A 20,311-nucleotide genomic window follows, 5' to 3' on the forward strand; every position below is an offset into this window, starting at 1 on the left:
ATGTTAAAGATCCCATAATACTACTGGAAAAGAGAAGGGAATTTACCCAATAAAAAGTTGGAAGGGGGAGTGGTGGGGGAGATCAGATTTACGCATGTTGCTTTGGCTTTTGTTAGTAATTGTCCTGTTTACTCAAATAAATTGGGAGTGAAATCAGAAATATCTGCAAAATACTTGATAAAATATTTATTCCGACAATATTGCAGTACACAAAATAGAATGTCAGTCACAAAACAAGACGAGTCGTACAGTTCTGTCAATGAAAAGGAATGCCTATTACAAAGCTTAGTTATAACTGCATATCTGACGTTTATCTTAGATGAAATATTTTCTTCACCAAAATGTAATTTCAAATATATTTTTATATTCTTTCCTTATATCTCTAAATAGATTTGAGCGTTTACTGCAGGCCGTGAAATACAATAAAGGCTACAACTGGGGTTCTAGCATTTTTACTTTTCAGGTACAAGAATAGTCAGCTTCACAGCAAACAAAAATAGTATTGGTGCACGTTATTTAAAAGTATACTGCACTTGACTAACAGTGGCATAACGAGCATCCTGCAAAACAATATGCTAGAATGTGCTCGTTGGTGAGCTGGTTAAATATGTTTGAACTATTTCCCAAGACGTTCTATTCCCCAATTTATTACAATAAAAATCTTCAATCAGGAAAAATAAGTTCCTGCGACATTACCAGAGGCATGACATTTTGTGGCAATACAGGAATTGCTTCCAGATCAAAGTGCTTTTTCAACTATGGCTGCAATAGCAGTTTTGTTTTTACGTGCACTGTAGTGAAAACATACATGGAACTGACATCACTGGACTGAGCAACTGAAGAGTTCCACCATCATAGTGAATTGTTTAATTGCAATTCACTTGCTCTAAGCTTCCCCAGCAACTGGAATATTTTAGTGTAAAGCTTTCTTCACAGAGGAGAATGCACTTCAGCCTCTTAATTTGGTTCCTGCCATGTTTTTCACTTCAGTTCTACAATGTAAAGAGGCCAGAGGGGTGGGGGTGTTTTTTGTTGAAGATTTGTTCTTACACCAGTCAACCTTACCTTCATCTCACTTTATAAAACAATTATCAATACAAAGCATGACAAATATTAGCAAATAAATGTTTCAGCGTATAAATACATTAAAACTAGCAAGTTGTATCAGTCGGAACCATAACATTTAATATGACTTGTGCAAACAAGTTGCAGGCAAACTGTCTAAGTAGTATAAAATCTGATTTAATCAATAATTTACACTGCAAATGTGTAATTCAATGGGACTCGGTGATTATATGACTTAGGCGATTATACGATTTATAAAGATAAGACTTGTGCGAGTTTTACTGTATCTCCTTAGAAACCTTTTTACGCACAGATGTTTAACATCAGCATGAACTATATTGCAATTCTAATGGACCACTATTACCATTCATATGTTCAATAAAGCAACAAGAAAAGCAGATACATGAAAGGATTTTCATGATTCTCTGTAAAGGACAGACTTGAATTAATGCAATCCATATTAAATTGTGGTTGTGAGTTATTTTTATTTTGCAGTGCATTTTCAATGTACTGACAGCTATTTCAGAAGTATTCTAAACAAAGTAATATCTGTAGAGTATTTGTGGATTTAAAAAATAGTTTAACATATTAATCAAACCAGACATGGAGTGTTTGTGGTTTCTGGGTTAAGTTAACAGAGTAGCATTTGCAGATTGGGAAAAACATTTCAAGCTTTGACTGTTTTCCTCCTGCATATCCTGCTATGTGAACCACTGAAATTGAATTGATTGTCCTATATTCAAAAATATACCACTAGGGTACAAATAGGGAAGGGGGGAAACAATTAAGAAATTGTCATAGACAGTGGTGCAGCGTGCTTGTCCAACCCAATGGCCTACTTCTCCGATTGGGCAATGATCATTAGAAAATTGCCATTATGGCTATAACTTTATACAATAAGGGGAGAGGCCAAGAACAAAGGTATTTCTTCATATATCTACCTGCTGTGTGGCACTTCATCAGCTACTTGTGCCCTATAAAAAGAATGTACTCTGTGTAATCCAGAAATTGTAGGTAGGACATGTAATATTGCTGAAGGGTGATTATGTGAACCACTGAAATTGAATTGATTGTCCTACATTCAAAAATGTACCACTAGGATACAAATGGGGAAGGGGGAAAAGAATTAAGAAGTTGTCAGACAACTATTGTAGCCTATCCATTGTAATTAAGAGTTTAAAAAGTCCAATGAAATATCACTGATTTAATGTGCAAGACAAATTAAAAAACAAATTGTGTAGATAAAATGACTATTTTGCTGAATGTCCAAATGTGCTGTCACGAACAGTAACCAGCAGTGGCTAAAAATCTAAATTGAACAGATTATTCAGTGGAACAGTGGTTTTGGAATATGTCTTAGATTTTCCACTTTAAACTTTTACATGCATGTGATTGTCTATTCTATGATTTGGTCTTGAATTAAATTTAACCTCATGCTCAAGTTACAAAATCACTTTCACAAAATGGATCATTATTCTTTTATACGAATGATCATTCTGCATTCCATTATCCAGTACATGATCACGGTCTCTGTATAAACCATATCTCATTCTGGTGATTGGGAGCAGCAGGATTGGAGTATCTAGCAATAATAAAGGTATCCTGCAGCAACGGCTCTGGATTGTCCAGATATTCTGCTAACTGGTTTATTTCTTGTAGAATCGAGTCTTCATTCGTGACGCCATTAAAAGGCCTGAATGCAAAAATGTATTATAATTTTTTTGTATAGGTTATTGGAAGGACCACTAAAGTATTTTAAAATGCACATTCTGGATATATATTTTTATGTTTAGAAACAGGAAGAAATTGGGGAGGGGGGGGGGGAAATGGCACAAATAGTGAAATTTGGTGAACACTGGGATTTATTTTAGAGCATTAAAACAAAACATCAAAACAGGAAATATTTCTTTATCAGGATGGTAATTGGAAACCAGTTACCAGGAAGGGTAGTTTGCTGGTAACGCAGCTTGATACTGTGATGGGAGGGTGAGACTACCCCGCAGGAAGGGTGCTATATAAGTGCAAGTTGTGTGAATATTCTGAAGGATGAGATCAAAGCGGCTGAAGGGTCTTCGTCTGAATCTCTCTGATTAATTCACACACATTGGTTGACAAAATATTAATCAACACAATGTATTAAATGCACACTTTTTGGGTTTAAGATTCTTACCTGGTATAAACAATGTTAGCAGGCCACTCCTCTATCTGAATGTCTGCTACTGACGGCTGTGGAATCTGATCTTGAAACTGTCCAGGCAGATGGTAAGCTACAGTAACTGTAGACAGCAGTTCTGACCGGGACTGGTTGGTACGCACTATGGTAACAATGGGGAGAGTCATCCCCAGATAGAGACCTGAAGAAATAACACATCAAAAATCATTGTGTCCACCCTTAAAGGATCTACAGCAAATTCAAAACCCTTTTTGACTTCCTCCTCTCAGAATGGTGCAAATAACTTTTAAGATATTTCTCTAGTTTTAAAAACAAACTCTGTTCTGTTTAAGAAGTTACTGAAAAGAAATGCAGAATAGCAACATTTTAAATACATATACCATCACATTTAACAGCATCTTATTGTAATACATATGGTCAATTCAATTATACATGTTTGATTTCCATTGTTCAATGTTGTGTAAGAAACAATTAAATATAGAAGGCCTATGTGCATATATAATAATAATCCTAATGTTTATGTACACAGCCATCCCTCTCCTCGCAAAATGTTCATTTAACATAATTGCATTTTTTGTAAATTCATGAATTGGTTTTGTTGTTTTGAGAAATCAATGTTTTTAGAATCTAAACAATTCTTGAGTACCTTCAGCAATTTTAAATTGAAATACAACCAATTGGCAGATTACAATCAACACCTGATTTTTTTGTATGTTTATCACTTTGCATTGTCTGGACTGTAGGTATCTAGAAATAATCTGCCATTTGTGTGAGTTACCTGATGAGTTTTGCCCACAGATGTATCTCATCAGTTTCATAAATCCCAGGCACGTGGCCTGCTCGTAATTGCCTTCATCCAGGTTGACACAAGCCCATTTAGCCTTTTCATATCGACGCTTTTCATACAGTACTTGGTCACACTGAAAAATTAACGTGAGAAATAAATGAGCAATTCTAGCAGTATACATTTGTAGAAATAGCATAAACTCGATATGGCAAATGGCTCCTGTGCTAAACACTGTATCTCATAGTTTTTACTATTTGGAACTTATAATGTAATAATGGTCTGCCAAGTCCTTTAGCAAAGAGCGTGAATTTTACTCATTACCTTTTTCTTTTGACTTATTTGTGCGAATGGTACCATCTCTCTGTCTTGAGGCTGGTTATTTCTTGTCAACTGTTGGATTGGTTCTGCCATTTCTAGTAACACAAGAGTAAAGGAAAACATTAATTTCAATAAGTTTATGAATGCTGTGTAATCAAACACTTGAATTTTCAAATCAAAAGGAGTCTTAAATCTAGAAATAACATGTGTTTGAAACCCAGGCTCGGACAGGCCATTTGCAGAATGACACTGATCCAAAATTGATCTGCCATACAAATAGTTGCAGGATTTAGTTACAAATCTGAAGTGCATTAGTGAAACTGAATGTGTAAAATTTCGCAATGATTAAAAACAAATACTACATTCATATTTTATTCTTTAACAAAGAGAAGTCAAATGCATTGCTGGGCATGAGCTTGTGTCTGAAATCCTTACCACATGAGTTGGTAGTTAGTCTCAATTGAGCTCTGCAAGTATCTCTCGACTGGGCGGAAGACTCCCCTGAGGAAATTCCTGTGTTCTTCAAGAGGATTGTTAGAACCGGATGTGATAAGTTACTTTGCCCTGTCTTGGGTAAGGAACAAACCAGCGATAGGGATATTTTTTTTAATGTGTGGTTGCACTAATTCTGCTCCTGCCACTCATGCTGTTTTTTTTTCTTTGTCGTCCTCCCCCTCCTCCATTTTCACCTCATGCCTCAAAGCATGTGACTGTTTTTTCCTTCTACTGGGATGTTTTAATGAGCCAGATGCTTTCTGAAATCTTGCACAAGTGAGTATTTCTCAACTGTGTGTTGACCGGCTTCTTGACTGTATGGGCATTAAGGGAGAACAGGGGGCAGATACCTTGGCTATAAAGGCAAAATCAGTTGAGATGTTTAAGAGGGCTGCACATAGTTTCCTGGTAAATTAGGCTATTAAAAGGTTTGGAGAAAAAATGTGTGGAAATTGCTATTGCTGCTACGTTTATGCACAGAAATTTATTTTTGTGCAGACTCCAGTGTTTGTGCCACTCGGAAAACCAAAGGAGCAGTTGTGGATAAACGTTCTCCTAGTCTACACAAAGTATTTTTATATGGCAAACTGGAAAACTATTGATCTATTTGTTAGGTCAGGATATTAAGGGATACGGGGCAAGGGCAGATAATTGGACTTGAAGTACAGATCAGCCATGATCTTATAGAATGGCAGAACAGGCTCTAGGGGCTGAATGACCTACTCCTGTTTTGATGTTTCTAAGGTTCCTTACACTCCTGCAGTTCTCTCTTCTCATCACTTAGTGATGCTGTGAACCAGCTGAGGACTGCTCCGCACTGTACTAGATTCGTGGGTGTCACAATAATAGTTTGAAAATTGTGGTAAGACAAGATAGTGCAATTTGAGAAGTTGGAAAATTAATCAGGGCTTGATATATCACCCTTCCGAATTATTGCCAGCGCAGAAACCTGAGAAAGAAGAGAGAACTAAACTGCAGGAGTGTAAGGAACCTTAGAAACATCAAAACAGGAGTAGAAACCTGATTACGGCATGCTGCAATCGGTCTGCTTTCTCACCGGAAAACACATTTGCTTCTCTTGGACAAGAAAATTTGCAAACATCTTTTAATATGTAAAAACATATACTGTTCATAGGGAATATGCATCTACTTTTCCACCAATTGTTAACAGATTTTCTACCATCACTCAGTTGAAGAACATGTGAGATCTTAAAAATCTGAAATGTTCTCACTGTGCAGTTATAGGCATTACATCAGATGTGCGGTTTATTATTGATATGTATGGCATTTTAGTATACTTTGTGTAGAGTAGGTGATTGTTCAGAATGTTTCATTTTAAACTTCTATATTGGATGTTGGGATAATTGCTGGAGTTTAACCAGTTAAAAACGTACTGCTTGCCATTAAAAGCACTAGCTACAAAACTTCCTGCTGCTGTCCAGCTCGGATCACCCTACCCTTCAAGGCATTGGCAAGTAGGATTAACAGGATCTGAGTGGAATGATGTTACTACAATAGGATGAATGTAGAAATGCTTCATAACGGTGATGGATCACCAAGGTGGGAAGGAAGGGTGTTCAGGTGACCAAGGGCAGAGTCACAGAAATACATTGTACAAAGTTCTGAAGGCATGAAGCAAAAATACAAGGCAGTGGGTTCTGGGGAGCGAGTTGTAGAGAGAGAGAGGAAAGAAACACTGGGATGAGCGGAGTGAAGAATGAGTAGCAAATCAGGATCAGCAGAGCAAGGCTGGAAGAGATTGCGAGGATTGGGAGGGGCGAGGTAGTGACCTTTCTCTTTGACGGTGCCTTCAGCTCCCCTCTCGACTCTCTACCCCCTCCTCGCTCCCTCCCTTCCCTCACCCTGACCATTTCCCCCCCCCCCCAATGCTCGGGTCCTGAGCCAACTGTCCAGCGCCTCGGGACGTCCTCCCGACGCGAAAGGCGCTCTATAAATGGAATCTTGTTGTTGTTGAAGCGAGTGGATATCAGCACAGTTATCATGGGAGACTCGGCGAGATTCACAGTGAGATAGATCATTCAGTCGGCTCTGAATTGATGGGCGACGTGTGTGGGGGAAAAACTCAGCGTCTGAAAGATCAATACAGGATCCCAGAACTGCTCTCCATGTGAAACCTCGCTTTGCTCGGGGTTATTATTATTATTATTACTACTACTACTACTTAGTGGAGTCCTGTAGCTCAGTGGTTAGAGCACTCGCTTTGCAAGCGAGAGACCTGAGTTCAATTCCAGGCAGAGGGCGAAACCTTGGGCAAGTTTCCTTACTCCACACAGAGCCTAATAATAATCCCTCCAAAACCCAAAAACAATAATAAATTGGTCATTTTCAATCTACGACTGTTTGTGGGACATTGCTGTGCGCAATTGGCTGCCGCGTTCGCCCACAAATATACAGTCAATTCACTTTACAGTGCGTTCTGTGAAGCGCTTTGGGACGTCCTCCCGACGTGAAAAGCGCTATATCAAATGCAAGGATTATTATTATTATTATTATTATTACTATTGTTTGGCTGAGCAGTGATTCCTGTGGGGGGGGGGGGGACGACCCTTCGCTGTGGTAGACTCCTGTGAGGGGAGGAGGGCTGGAGCTGGAGGCTGACCAAGACCCTCAGAGCTGTGTGTGGGGGCTCCGGCCCTCCCTCGGGCACTTTTTGGGGGAGTAGAAACGGCACCGGGGAAGTTGACGCTGTGCTTTCAGCCGCATCCGAATCTGCGCCGAGCGATCACCAGCACTTCGGACAGAATCGGTCCCCTTTCGAAACCGGGGATGGATGGTTCGAAGCTGTTTTTTTTGGAAAAAAATATGTAATATATATTATATATTCTATTCAAATATATAATATATATTTTTTTAAATATATTTTTCTACCTCCTGTTTTTTTTCCCCCCCCTTCGTGTTGCCAAAGTGTGTGTGTTTTTTTAAAAAAAAACACCACACACACAAAGGCGTATTATTCACCGAAACCAGAACCGACTAAATTACGTTCGCGGGAGAAGAGGGTAAGAAAAGAAAAGAAAGAGAGAGAGAGAGAGAAAGAGTGAGAGAGTGAGAGAGAGAGAAGCGAACAGAAAGGGGTTTACACAGCGGGTGCAAAGCAAAGCAAAAAAAAAAAAAAAATGCATTATAAATAAAAACCACCGGAGGGTTCTCTCGGGGCTGAGTGAGCGGTCGCCCTACCGACCTCGTGGCACCTCCACCCGGTGACCGCGGCCGATGGTTTGCCAGTAAGAGAAGAGTCGGTCCCCCTCCTCCCCCTCCGGCTGCTCGTCGCCTTCCTCCAAGACGGCATTGCTGTTGGAGACCGACTCCGTGCTCTCCCCCTCCGGCTCGGGCCCGGGCCCGGCGGTGAGGTCCTCCAGAGTGATCTGACCGCCACCGCCGCCGCCGAACTGACAGCCCTGTCCCGCCATCTCTGCCCCCGCGGCCGCCCGTCCCCCCCACTGCGAGGCTCCGGTCTTTAAATACACAACGGAGGCAGATGGTGAGGGGGGGAGTGGTGTGGGAGTGGTGAGGGGGGGGGGGGGGGTGAGGGGGTGGGGGCACAACACCAGGTTGGCAGCCGCCCTGTCTCGGGCAGAGCTTTTAATTCGCTCCTCACGTGCTGCAGCTTCAAGAATAACTCGGGGGTCAATGAAATCAAACCACAGACAAACACACAGCAGAGAGGAGAGCCCCCACACCCCCCACACACACACACCCACACCCCCCACACACACACCCACACACCCCCCCCCCCCCCCCACACACACCCACACACCACACCCCCCCCACACACCCCCACACACACACACCCCCCCACACACACACACACACACACACCCACACCCCCCACACACCCACACCCCCACACACACACACCCACACACACCCACACACCCACACACACACACACACCCACACCCCCACACACACCCCCCACACACCCACACCCCCACACACCCACACACACACACCCCCACACACACACACCCCCACACACCCACACCCCCACACACACACCCACCCCCACACACACACCCCCCACACACCCACACCCCCACACACCCACACACACACACACACCCACACACACACACACACACACCCCCCCACACACACACCCCCACACACACCCCCACCCACACCCCACCCACACACACCCCCCCCACACCCCCCCCCACACACCCCCACACCCCCCCCACACACACCCACCCACCCACACCCACACACACACCCACACACACACCCACACACACACCCCCCCCACACACACACACACCCCCACACACACCCACACACCCACACCCCCACACACACACCCACACACCCCACCCCCACACCCCCCACACACACACACCCACACACACACCCCCCCCCACACACACACACACCCCCACACACACACCCACAGCCACACACACACACCCCACAGCCACACACACACACCCCCACACACAACCCCACATACACCCCACACACACACCCCCACAGCCCCACACAAAAACCCACAGCCACACACACACACCCCACACACAACCCCACACACCCACACACACCCCCACAGCCCCACACAAACACACCCCACAGCCACACACACACACCCCCACACACAACCCCCACACGCCCCAACACACACCCCCACAGCCCCCACACAAACACACCCCACAGCCACACACACACACCCCCACACACAACCCCCACACGCCCCACACACACACCCCCACAGCCCCACACAAACACACCCCACAGCCACACACACACACCCCCACACACAACCCCCACACACCCCACACACACCCCCACAGCCCCCACACAAACACACCCCACAGCCACACACACACACCCCCACACACAACCCCCACACACCCCACACACACACCCCCACAGCCCCCACACAAACACACCCCACAGCCACACACACACACCCCCACACACAACCCCCACACGCCCCACACACACACCCCCACAGCCCCCACACAAACACACCCCACAGCCACACACACACTGAAAAGTAGATCAAGTGACAGAGAGAGATGTATTACACCAACAGAGAAACAAACCAACAGCAAAAAAGATGTTAGAAACAAAGACGCACCGAAATAGCGGTTTCAGTTGTGGTCGAAGAATGTAATCTGAATTCATTTGTCTTTGCACTGACAGTGGGGGGGGGGGGGCACTGAGTGCTCAGTATAGATGTAGAATTTCTAGTGTAGATGTAAGAGGAGCAAAAAAGATAGTAATACTAATAATATTGTAAATGACCAATAAAGAGGTGAAGGATTGGCTGAGAGCAAAATGACATTCTTGAGTACCTTCAGCGATTTTAAATTGAAGTACAACCAATTGGCAGATTACAATCAACACCTGATTTTTCTGTATGTTTATCACTTTGCATTGTCTGGCCTGTAGGTATCTAGAAATAATCTGCCATTTGTGTGAGTTACCTGATGAGTTTTGCCCACAGATGTATCTCATCAGTTTCATAAATCCCAGGCACGTGGCCTGCTCGTAATTGCCTTCATCCAGGTTGACACAAGCCCATTTAGCCTTTTCATATCGACGCTTTTCATACAGTACTTGGTCACACTGAAAAATTAACGTGAGAAATAAATGAGCAATTCTGGCAGTAAACATTTGTAGAAATAGCATAAACTCGATATGACAAATGGCTCCTGTGCTAAACACTGTATCTCATAGTTTTTACTATTTGGAACTTATAATGTGATAATGGTTTGCCAAGTCCTTTAGCAAAGAGCGTGAATTTTACTCATTACCTTTTTCTTTTGACCTGTTTGTGCGAATGGTACCATCTCTCTGTCTTGAGGCTGGTTATTTCTTGTCAACTGTTGGATTGGTTCTGCCATTTCTAGTAACACAAGAGTAAAGGAAAACATTAATTTCAATAAGTTTATGAATGCTGTGTAATCAAACACTTGAATTTTCAAATCAAAAGGAGTCTTAAATCTAGAAATAACATGTGTTTGAAACCCAGGCTCGGACAGGCCATTTGCAGAATGACACTGATCCAAAATTGATCTGCCATACAAATAGTTGCAGGATTTAGTTACAAATCTGAAGTGCATTAGTGAAACTGAATGTGTAAAATTTCACAATAATTAAAAACAAATACTACATTCATATTTTATTCTTTAACAAAGAGAAGTCAAATGCATTGCTGGGCATGAGCTTGTGTCTGAAATCCTTACCACATGAGTTGGTAGTTAGTCTCAATTGAGCTCTGCAAGTATCTCTCGACTGGGCGGAAGTCTCCCCTGAGGAAATTCCTGTGTTCTTCAAGAGGATTGTTAGAACCGGATGTGATAAGTTACTTTGCCCTTTCTTGGGTAAGGAACAAACCAGCGATAGGGATTTTTTTTAATGTGTGTTTGCACTACTTCTGCACCTGCCTTTTTGAATTCTTCTGATGCTAACACTACCCACTACGTGCGCGCGCTCGCTCGTTGTGTATGTGTGTGTGTGCGCACAGTCTGATGGGTGGGAATGGGTCTTGTTTTATTCTGTGCTTGCAATTCCAATCGATGATAGTTGTTTACAGTTCTCAAATTCAACATGACGCAGATCTTCAAAATTGCCTGAAGCATATTAAATAAAAAAGAGCTTATTCATATGGAACTTGTTTTCCAAAATAGCCGTAACTTTTTTTGTCAACTGTGACTGCCACAAAGGATTAACTCAACTCTGATATTCCATTGGCTGCCATGTCACCTTGATACAAATGATTTGGGCTCAATAAGACTCTAAAGTATATGAAATGAATATTTGTGCCTAAAATTCTCTTTTTGCATTGCTTGGATAGTGAGGCGTTTTGCGAATAATACTGCTTGCTTGTATAACTGTTATTCTGTTATGTGTTTTTGTCAGACTTTGGCCTAAAAAGCATCATCATAGCAAATTCGTATTAATCAGTATGAAGTTAAAGTTGACAGCTTGACAAATGTGTTTTAGAATATATATCAGTGAATAAAATGCTGCTATTGAGAAATTAATTGTGAGTTGGGATAATCTATTGGAATTTTCTCAGCAATTTGTATGGAAAATACTGTAGGTACAAACTTTCATCCCTTGATTTGTTGAGTGTAAGTGTGTTGGTGCAGTTTATCATTTTATTTTTCTTGACATTAAAATGGACAATGTACCCTAGCTTTCAAAAGTGTTGACACAGACTGTTTGGGGTAACTGTTGAATTTCTGGGTGAAACCAGTACGGTTATGCTCTTGCTCAAGGTTGTCCAATTCGTTTTCTTGTGGCCTTTTGGTAGCCTATATTTTTTGATCATCACTGTCCACAAGCCAAAAGGGATTTTTCATGCCTTTATATGGAAGAAGTGATGCGTTTTGAATCTCCTATGACTTACTGGGAGTCCCTCTACCACTTGGCTGTACGTTAAGCTTAATTTCTGGAATATACCCTTAGTTCTTTGTGAACACGGGAATGAGACTCCCAGCATGTATACCAGCAGAAGAATGCATGTTCGAATTTGGTGTAGCTGTGTTGCTGCAAGCCGGACAGAGAATATAGCGCTGGACTGGGACAGAGTAAGTAAAATGTTAAGTTTAAAAATGTTCAGAAGACTACAGATCAAGAGTAATCTCATTGTACAATTGTATTGCAGTAAATACAATTGTACAATGAGATTACTCTTGATCTGTAGTCTTCTGAACATTTTTCAGTTGACTGACTCCATATACAAGTCATAAACAAAAGTCCGACAATCTACTGTGGTCTTGTGATCTAATCGGAGTAAAAGTGGCATGCTGAATTTGTGCTATGGTGTGAATAGTGTGTTATTTTGCTGGCATGCTGCTGTTGGTTTTGAAGTCTTGTGATTCAGGACAGCTGAGGGATGTTTTGTCACTTTTACTATGGCTGAGAGAGGCACAGTGTAAATAAAGGGAAGAAATGGGTGTTGGTGCAACACAACATAAAATGGAAGCAAGCTAAGTTCAGAGAGGGACTCCTGCAAGTTGTTGTTGACTTTTTAATTAACAGGCAGAAGAGGAAAATAAACCATGAAGCACAGCATCCACCAGGGGAACAACTTGTTGGGAATCCAGGGGGCAGCTCTTTATTTTCTCAGCATATTTCCCATCCTGACTTTATATTCCTTAATATCCTTACTTGCCAAGTATGTGTTCACTACAAATATAGTACAACTATACTTTACAGAAACATTGTGTTAAAACACTTTGAGATGTTCTTGATGCCAATGGGAACTATGTCAAATTCAAGGATTATTTTCTTGTTATGTCTCTTTTGCAGCTGCACCACAGAAACTCCAAATGAATGCAAATGCATTTAAACAGTAAGTGCTCTGTCCTTTAGATGAGATGTTAAACCAAGATCTTGTTCACCAGTTCGGGTGGATGTTGAAGAACTTTTGGGCTGTTGAAAAAGATAAAGGAGTTTATCTTGGTGTGTTGGCCAACAGATAGGGGTTTCTCCTGCTGTCCAGCCCAGCAATCCTCCAAATAAATTGGTCATTCACCTACTCACTCTTTATGGGACATGCTGCCCACAAAGTGACTGCTAGATTCACCTACGTATAGAACTGTAATTATTGCAAAGTCCATTGAGATGCTTTTAACATTATATACACAATATTAAATACAAGAGTTATTGTGATGTGATTGGATTCAAGTCCATAAAAAAGCCATAATTATTTAAACAAAGTTTAAGAACTGAAAATCTTTGATTTCTTGATTCGTAATAATCTTCCAATTAATTTGAAAAAGTGCAGAAATGCTGGAAAAGCCTTCAAAGAGTTTAAATTCAAAACTGTACCGGGTGAGGGATTGCAAGGGTAGGTGATCGATAAGATAATCAGAACCAATGTAATGATTTATTTGAACGACTTATTTGCATGTTTGAAATGGTGCTGAGATGCTGAAATTAGCTATGGATCAAGTGGGTAGGTAGAAAACTTAATGTGACATTTTAAAAAATATTAGCAACCGCAGAGGTTTGTAAGGTAATCAAAACGACAGCCCAGTTATGAAGCCCTGTGTTCCAAAAAGAAAGACTCAAATGCTAGTGCAGCAAGCTTCCAGTTATCACTTAAATTGATGGCTTTTTTCCCAGTACAGAAATGTGTCTTCCCGTGAAAAGAGAGGAAAATTCAGGAAGTTTATGGCCTCAGACTATTTCTGTGTACCCCCAACTGGCTGGCAATGGGAATCACTAGCAGAGACACAGGTATTTACTGCCTGCCTTCCCTCAAAAAGGCATTTTGCCACAGAGAGAAAAGGGAAAGGAAAATGGAAAAGAAATTTGTGAGCAGGTTTTATTTGCTAAACTGTTTTGCAGTTGCATGTCAGTCTCCAGCGGTGTAGTTTCATTGAAAGTGCGTGCTTAAACAAATGCAAAATTCTCCTTGTAATAAGATCTTTTTCTTTGTTGGAAATCTATAAAGGTCAGACTTTTAATGCTAGTCTGCTGAGAGTTTTAGTTTAATAATAGAGCTATGTGCTCAAATAAAAGTGTAAAATTAGCTGTTTTTCTCCTGATGTTCACCGGGATTTTAATGTAGTAGTACAAGCTCAATGTCTTCAATCGCCCCCACCCCAGTCTCCCGTGGGTGATCTTAGAAAGGTCACTATCAGATTCATTTACATGGTGAACAATCAGAAGTAGTATAATTCACAACAACATTTTATTTAATGGCTGCAAGAGTTCTGGTAATATAAGGTTATCTTAAAATTCTGTAAATCAGCGTGCAATGATCAAGGAAATGGAATATCTCCCAAACAGTGGAGCGTTCTGACACATTTCTTTTTTCTCTTTCCACCAATACAAAAAATGTTTTCTGTCTGTTGAAACATCAATCTGGATATTGCAGTTATTAAACTATTTGTCAATGTCCTTGGTAAAGATTGTGTCTGACTTCTAAGACACTCATTCTGGTGTATTGTACATTACTTGGACTGGTCAGATTTCTAACTTACAAAGAAACCACAAGTATACAAGAAATGCAGCATGGAATCACAAGATCACAACATTGGTTTGGAGGAAGAAGGCCCTTCGGCCCATCCACTCTCATTCTTTCAGAACACCCACCTCACTGTTCTCCTCCAAGCAGCTTTTTAAATGAGTCCCGTGTCCTGCCCACAATCGTCTTTCCTGGTGAATAGTTCTAGTTGTTAATTACCTCTTTGTAATTCAGAATTGTGTCAATAGTTGCGATGTACTGTTCGAAAAGCCCAGGAGTAAAATAAACAAAGGCTTGCCAATGTGTTTACATGTTTTTAGTTGGATTTTAAATTGAATTCTCTTGCAGAGAAGTTAGGTGACAAAATTACAGGTGCTAAGAAAGTGAATAGAAAGACTTACCCTGGCACAAAAGAAAATCTAAGAGACACATACTTTATAAAATGGCATAAACATTGCTCTGTACATGCAATCTCAATGCTGTCCAATCGATTTCATCAGTGAATCCTCCTGACACTGAAGTGTAAAAGATGTATTTGGAGAAAGAAATCTGATGGTTGATTTGTTTTAATTCCAGGAGCTGAAAACTGAGTTCTACCATTAGAACTCATTTGTGGAGTCCTGTAGCTTAAGTGGTTAGAGCGCTCACCATTCCCAGGCAGGGCAAAACGTTGGGCAAGCTTCCTTACTCCATATGCCTCTGTTTACCTTGCAGTAAGTAGGAACTTGGTTGTTAGTCAGTTGTCAGATCGCTTTTCCGGGGGTAATAATCCCTTATAATAATAATTTGGTCACTTAATCCACGACTCTTTGTGGGTAACACTGCTGTGCACAATTGGCTGCTATGTTCGTCCACAAAATATACAGTCAATTCACATTACAGTATATTCTGTGAAGCATTTTGATACGTATGGTAGACATGGTAAGGTGCTACATCAAATGCAAGGATTATTGTTATTCAGTTAACAGCTCACTGCTGTACTTTCCACCATATGAACAACTAAAAGTGGCACATAGGTTAAATTTGCTTGTAGTGAGGTTAGTTATGTAATCACTGATGGTTTTTAATTGGACTAAATGAGCACCTGCATGGCATGTAGTAGGGATGTACTGTCCTACTGAGTCCTGTTTAGAATTACTGTTATCGCAACAATTGAAGGAGACCGGATTGGAAGATTGCAGCTTTTTATTGGTATATCTCCGGCAAAATAGTTATCCAAAATAGGAGAACCGTGTTCTTGCCAGAAAAACAAGATCAAATCCTTTTCATTTTTATGCGGATTTTACCTCTTTATTTTCGTTAATGATAAATTTTTGCCACAATGTGGAAATGTAGTTACTCTTTGATCTGCGTTAAACCCCAACTACTGCTTTATAATGGGGTTCTATTGTAAATAGGTCATCAGTGAACCATTGGAAAAATCATATTGCTGCACCTCACCTTAAGAGCATTGCTACATATGAAAATGTTACAGCATAGAAACACAGTCACCTACAAAATACACATTCATGCACCTTGCAATATATCCTGTGAAGCGCTTTGAGACATCCTCCTGTGAAAGGGGTGATATCAAATGTAAGGATTATTATTATTTGAATTAACTAGTAAATGCAAGTGTTTATACTTCATATGAACCGCCACACACCCTAATCCCCTCTCCCGTATTCTTCTATTCCCATCTCTCATGTATGAATGTGGTGGTCTAAATGGTACTCTGTAAATTTCGATGGTTCATTACTTTACTCTTGAACCAACTGTTAAGTGAGCAAGAGATGCATTAAAATCCTGCGCCTTTTAGAAATCCACACTTCTTTCTCTTTCTGCTCCCTCACCACACGTCAATAAACGTTTTCACTGATACAAAAAGGGTGCAACAAGTCCAGTATTAACATGCAACACCAAATTGAAATTTCACTCAAATGATTAATTTTGTGCTTTCTCACTTTTTAGCAATTCTGTTGAGGCACAATTTTTAGATCATTGAAACAGTGTAGAACAGCTAAGCCCATTTATTGTATGTCTGATTATTTCTGTGCAATTGATATGTCTCACAATACAACATCCTCACAATACAGCACCCATGTCAAAGCATTGATTTTTTTCGACATTGGAAAGAAAATTATGCAAATGGAAGTAGTATTGGAGCTTAGTGGAACAAAGACAAGTGATTTAAATCAAGTCTGGAATGTGAATGCAGGTACTGGAAAACTGTGAAGAAACAGCTGCAAGACCATTTCATATCCCATGCGTTCAACTATTTTCTTTATGAATTACAGAAGTTGCTTATTGCATTTCCTTTCATGTGGTCCCAAATAAGAGTGTTTTGGCAGTCCAGATGAAATGGTTTTACACGTGCTGGGTTCTGGAAATGTGCGACTGAGATATGGTCAGCAACTTCTGCTGAAATCTGGCTGAGATAGATTTGTCAGAAGCAATGCATTTGTTTTTCTTACGCTGGCTGTTGCTTAGATTGTCCAAAGAAAATTTGCAAGCATTTCCCGCGTACCTTTTTCAACTGAATATTAATTTGAATTCCAATGGATTTATAGTATCTGTGATAATACTTCTCCCAAAGCTGTTTTTATTTCTGCAGTAAGTCATTCCACTTTAAAAGTTTGTCTCAAAATAAAACCTGAAGGTAAGTGTTGTGAATGCTGTAGCTGTAGTATTCACATGTCTATTTACGATGAAACAACTTTTAGAAGCTACAATTGTGACTGACTATCTTAATATCAGTACACATTATTCTATTTCTGTTCAGCTCTGTTTTGAAAGGCTTATTTACTGTAATATACAGCTGGTTAGCTTCAAATGGTGTCCATTTTAATCTTTTGTATGGAATGATTGGAATTCCTTTTCCAATAAATCGTGGCATTAAGACTGTGACACAGCTTATTAGTCACAACTAAGAATTAGATGTGAAACCTAGTTCTTTTCATTCCCCTTTCCTCTACAGCATAGAACCAGCCTTTCTCTCTCTCTCCCCATCCCCCCACCCCCTAACCAGTACCTTGTTTCCTCTTTCTTCCCTTGCTTTACACACTGCCAGTTCTCCCCTTTCTCCTCCAGACACAAACAGTGCCAGCTTCCTTATTCCCTGTCTCTCTCCTTACATGGAGCCTGCCTTCCTTCCTCTATCTCTCTCTCTCAGTGCCAGCTTCCCCTCGCCCACAGTGTCAATCATCCTTGCTCCTTGCACTTATTTCTTCCTTCACGTAGCCTCCTCTTTTTCCACACGTAGAGCAGCCCTTCTGCTTTCCCCTTCTCCAGGTTATATTGTTATAATAATTCTCGCATCTGATATAGCGCCTTATCACGTCTTGAAGACGTCTCAAAGCACTTCATAGGATACATTGTAAAGTGAATTGACTTGTATATTTTGTGGGTAAAATGTGGCAGCCAGTTGCATACAGCAGTGTCCCACAACCAGTCGTGGATTGAGTGACCAAATTGTTTTTAAGGGATTATTACCCCTGGAAAAGTGATCCACCAATCGACTAACAATCAGGTTCCTACTTACAGAGGCGCGTGGAGTAAGGAAACTTCCCCAACTTTCGCCCTGCCTGGGAATCACACCCAAATCTTCTTGCTTGCCAGCCGAGTGCTCTAATCACTAAGCTACAGGACTCCACAAATTGTGTCTGATGGACAGTCAAAACTTTGAGAAAGAATGGAGATTGCACTGATTTCGGTTCCTGCTAAAAGATCTGTATTTTGATGACATACTACAGTGGTAGATAATAAGCGTGAGAGTTTAGAATGGCATAGCAGCATATCAATCATTCACAGGTCTATTTGTTGAAAAGATAAGAAATACTGGAAAATAATTACAGCACTCAAGGGGACAAGTACACCCTTTTTTGTTGTGAGAGATGCAAGAAGTAAAGAAGTTCTGAATAAATTGATTGTGAACGATCTTTTAACCATTGGAAATGCATCATCAGAAGAGCCTAATGGACACCAACAAGGCAAATTATTACCAAGCTAGTCTGGTGAAGTGCCAGTTTACAGTGAGAACACTATGAAGATGGGATGTATGCTTATTATCCTATATCCTTTGTTCCTCTCCTTTCTCTCTTTGGTACTCTCTTTCCCTTACGTTCTTATATTCCTCATCTTCATGCTGTCTCACATGTAACATCACTATGAGATTTCTTCCTTCCACATGTATGCTGATAATACCCAACTCTACCTCTCATCGTATTTATTTGTAGCATGACTAGATCTAATTATTGCAATATATGGGTCACTTAAATAGGATTAGTTTTAATAATTCTTGCATTTGATATAGCGCCTTATGTCTTCAAGACATCTCAAAACGCTTCACAGAATATACTGTAAAGTGTAGTGGCTGTGTATTTTGTGGGCGAAATTCATTTTTCTAATTGAATTAAGCTGTAACACTCTTGGTTTTGCTTTTAGGTTTTGAAAGCATTCACAAGGCGTCTTATCCAGATTGGAGCCTTATTTAATAAAGATATAACAAGTTTAACTAAGTATCAGATTGTTCTTGCACGGGAACATTTCAGAAGAGATCCACCAGTGAATATGATAGTAAGTAATATGCTTGTCCTTGTTACTGTGGGGTTTTTGCTATGTACAGCTGAACATTTGGCATTTGTAAGACAAAAGTTCTAATTTGGACACTCGGTTTTGATTTGTGAAAATGTTGATCTCTCTTGATTTTATGTTTTAAACTTTTGATTCCTTGAGCATCATACAGAGCAACGTCAGGATCAGGAAGGTTGGAGGGCAGTGGGGGAAGGAGGGTGATTGAAAACAATGTTGAAGAGGAGGTCCTTGAGTTGGGTCTTGAAGGAGGCAAGGGAGGGGGTTAGGCAGGAGGACTGCAGGATGGAGTTCCAGAGGGTGGGGGCAGAGTGGCTGAAGGCCCACCCGCCAATGGTGGGGCGGGTGAGGTGGGGGATGTGAAGCAAGTTGGAGCCCACTGAGTGGAGGGAGCGGGCAGGTTGTTAGGCAGTTGGGAGGTCACAGAGGTAGGGGGGAGTAATGTCATCGAGGGATTTAATGGTGAGGACCAGGATCTTGAACTGTATCCTCTGTGTGATGGGAAGCCGGTGGAGTCAGGTGAGGATGGGGGTGATAGGGACAGTAACAAGCTCTAATTTCTCAATGTTGTGGGAGAAGAAGAGGGCTAAGCAAAACTATTCTACAGAAATATACCAGTACAGAGAATTTTTCTAATATATAATCTCATTCTTAGAAGTGTGATTTAGCTTTAAATCTACATCTGTTCTGTTTTCAAAATCTAGGTTAACTGTATTCTTAATCTGCAGAATGCAAAATTCTGCATAGCCATTGTAGATGACTACATCGATGAAGGTGCAGAATAATTGTCTTCTACATTGTCTTGTCAAACAGACCACAGAACAATCTGCCAGAGGGAAATGGCTAGGGATTTATAATAAAACTATAAAGACAGTAACAGTGGAAAAGCAGGTTAATCCTTCAGCAATGTATAGCTATGTACAGGTTTGAAGAAATGTATTTTGAGCAACATCAGTTT

General features: G+C 40.9%; 2 protein-coding genes across 2 annotated transcripts in view; one reads left to right on the forward strand and one right to left on the reverse strand.

Moving 5' to 3' along the window:
* The window catches only part of fancm (FA complementation group M), a 52,127-nt gene that overhangs the window by 2,879 nt on the left and 28,937 nt on the right, over positions 1 to 20,311 (forward strand). Inside the window, exon 5 of the mRNA XM_007903803.2 lies at positions 19,207 to 19,338. Within this exon, the coding sequence (XP_007901994.2) occupies positions 19,207 to 19,338 (132 nt within the window). The remainder of the gene's footprint in view (positions 1 to 19,206; positions 19,339 to 20,311) is intronic.
* On the reverse strand, positions 172 to 8,323 carry soul3 (heme-binding protein soul3). Its single transcript, XM_042338356.1, has 5 exons — positions 8,041 to 8,323; positions 4,347 to 4,438; positions 4,017 to 4,158; positions 3,236 to 3,419; positions 172 to 2,758 (listed from the first exon to the last, which is right to left on the reverse strand). Exons 1-5 carry the CDS (start codon positions 8,267 to 8,269, stop codon positions 2,587 to 2,589), a joined length of 819 nt encoding a protein of 272 aa, XP_042194290.1. The 5' UTR covers positions 8,270 to 8,323; the 3' UTR covers positions 172 to 2,586.

This window comes from Callorhinchus milii, unplaced genomic scaffold (assembly GCF_018977255.1).
Source record: "Callorhinchus milii isolate IMCB2004 unplaced genomic scaffold, IMCB_Cmil_1.0 Scaffold9, whole genome shotgun sequence".
In the NCBI taxonomy this organism is placed as follows: domain Eukaryota; kingdom Metazoa; phylum Chordata; class Chondrichthyes; order Chimaeriformes; family Callorhinchidae; genus Callorhinchus; species Callorhinchus milii.

Bases quoted from the DNA above. Each gene is read 5' to 3' on its own strand.
- soul3 (XM_042338356.1), bottom strand. From the start codon at position 8,269: ATGGCGGGACAGGGCTGTCAGTTCGGCGGCGGCGGTGGCGGTCAGATC. The intron at 4,439-8,040 runs GTCGGTAGGGCG...TTGTGTTACTAG, and splicing joins CCGGGTGGAGGTGCCACGAG to AAATGGCAGAACCAATCCAA. The intron at 4,159-4,346 runs GTAATGAGTAAA...TTAATTTTTCAG, and splicing joins AAATAAGTCAAAAGAAAAAG to TGTGACCAAGTACTGTATGA.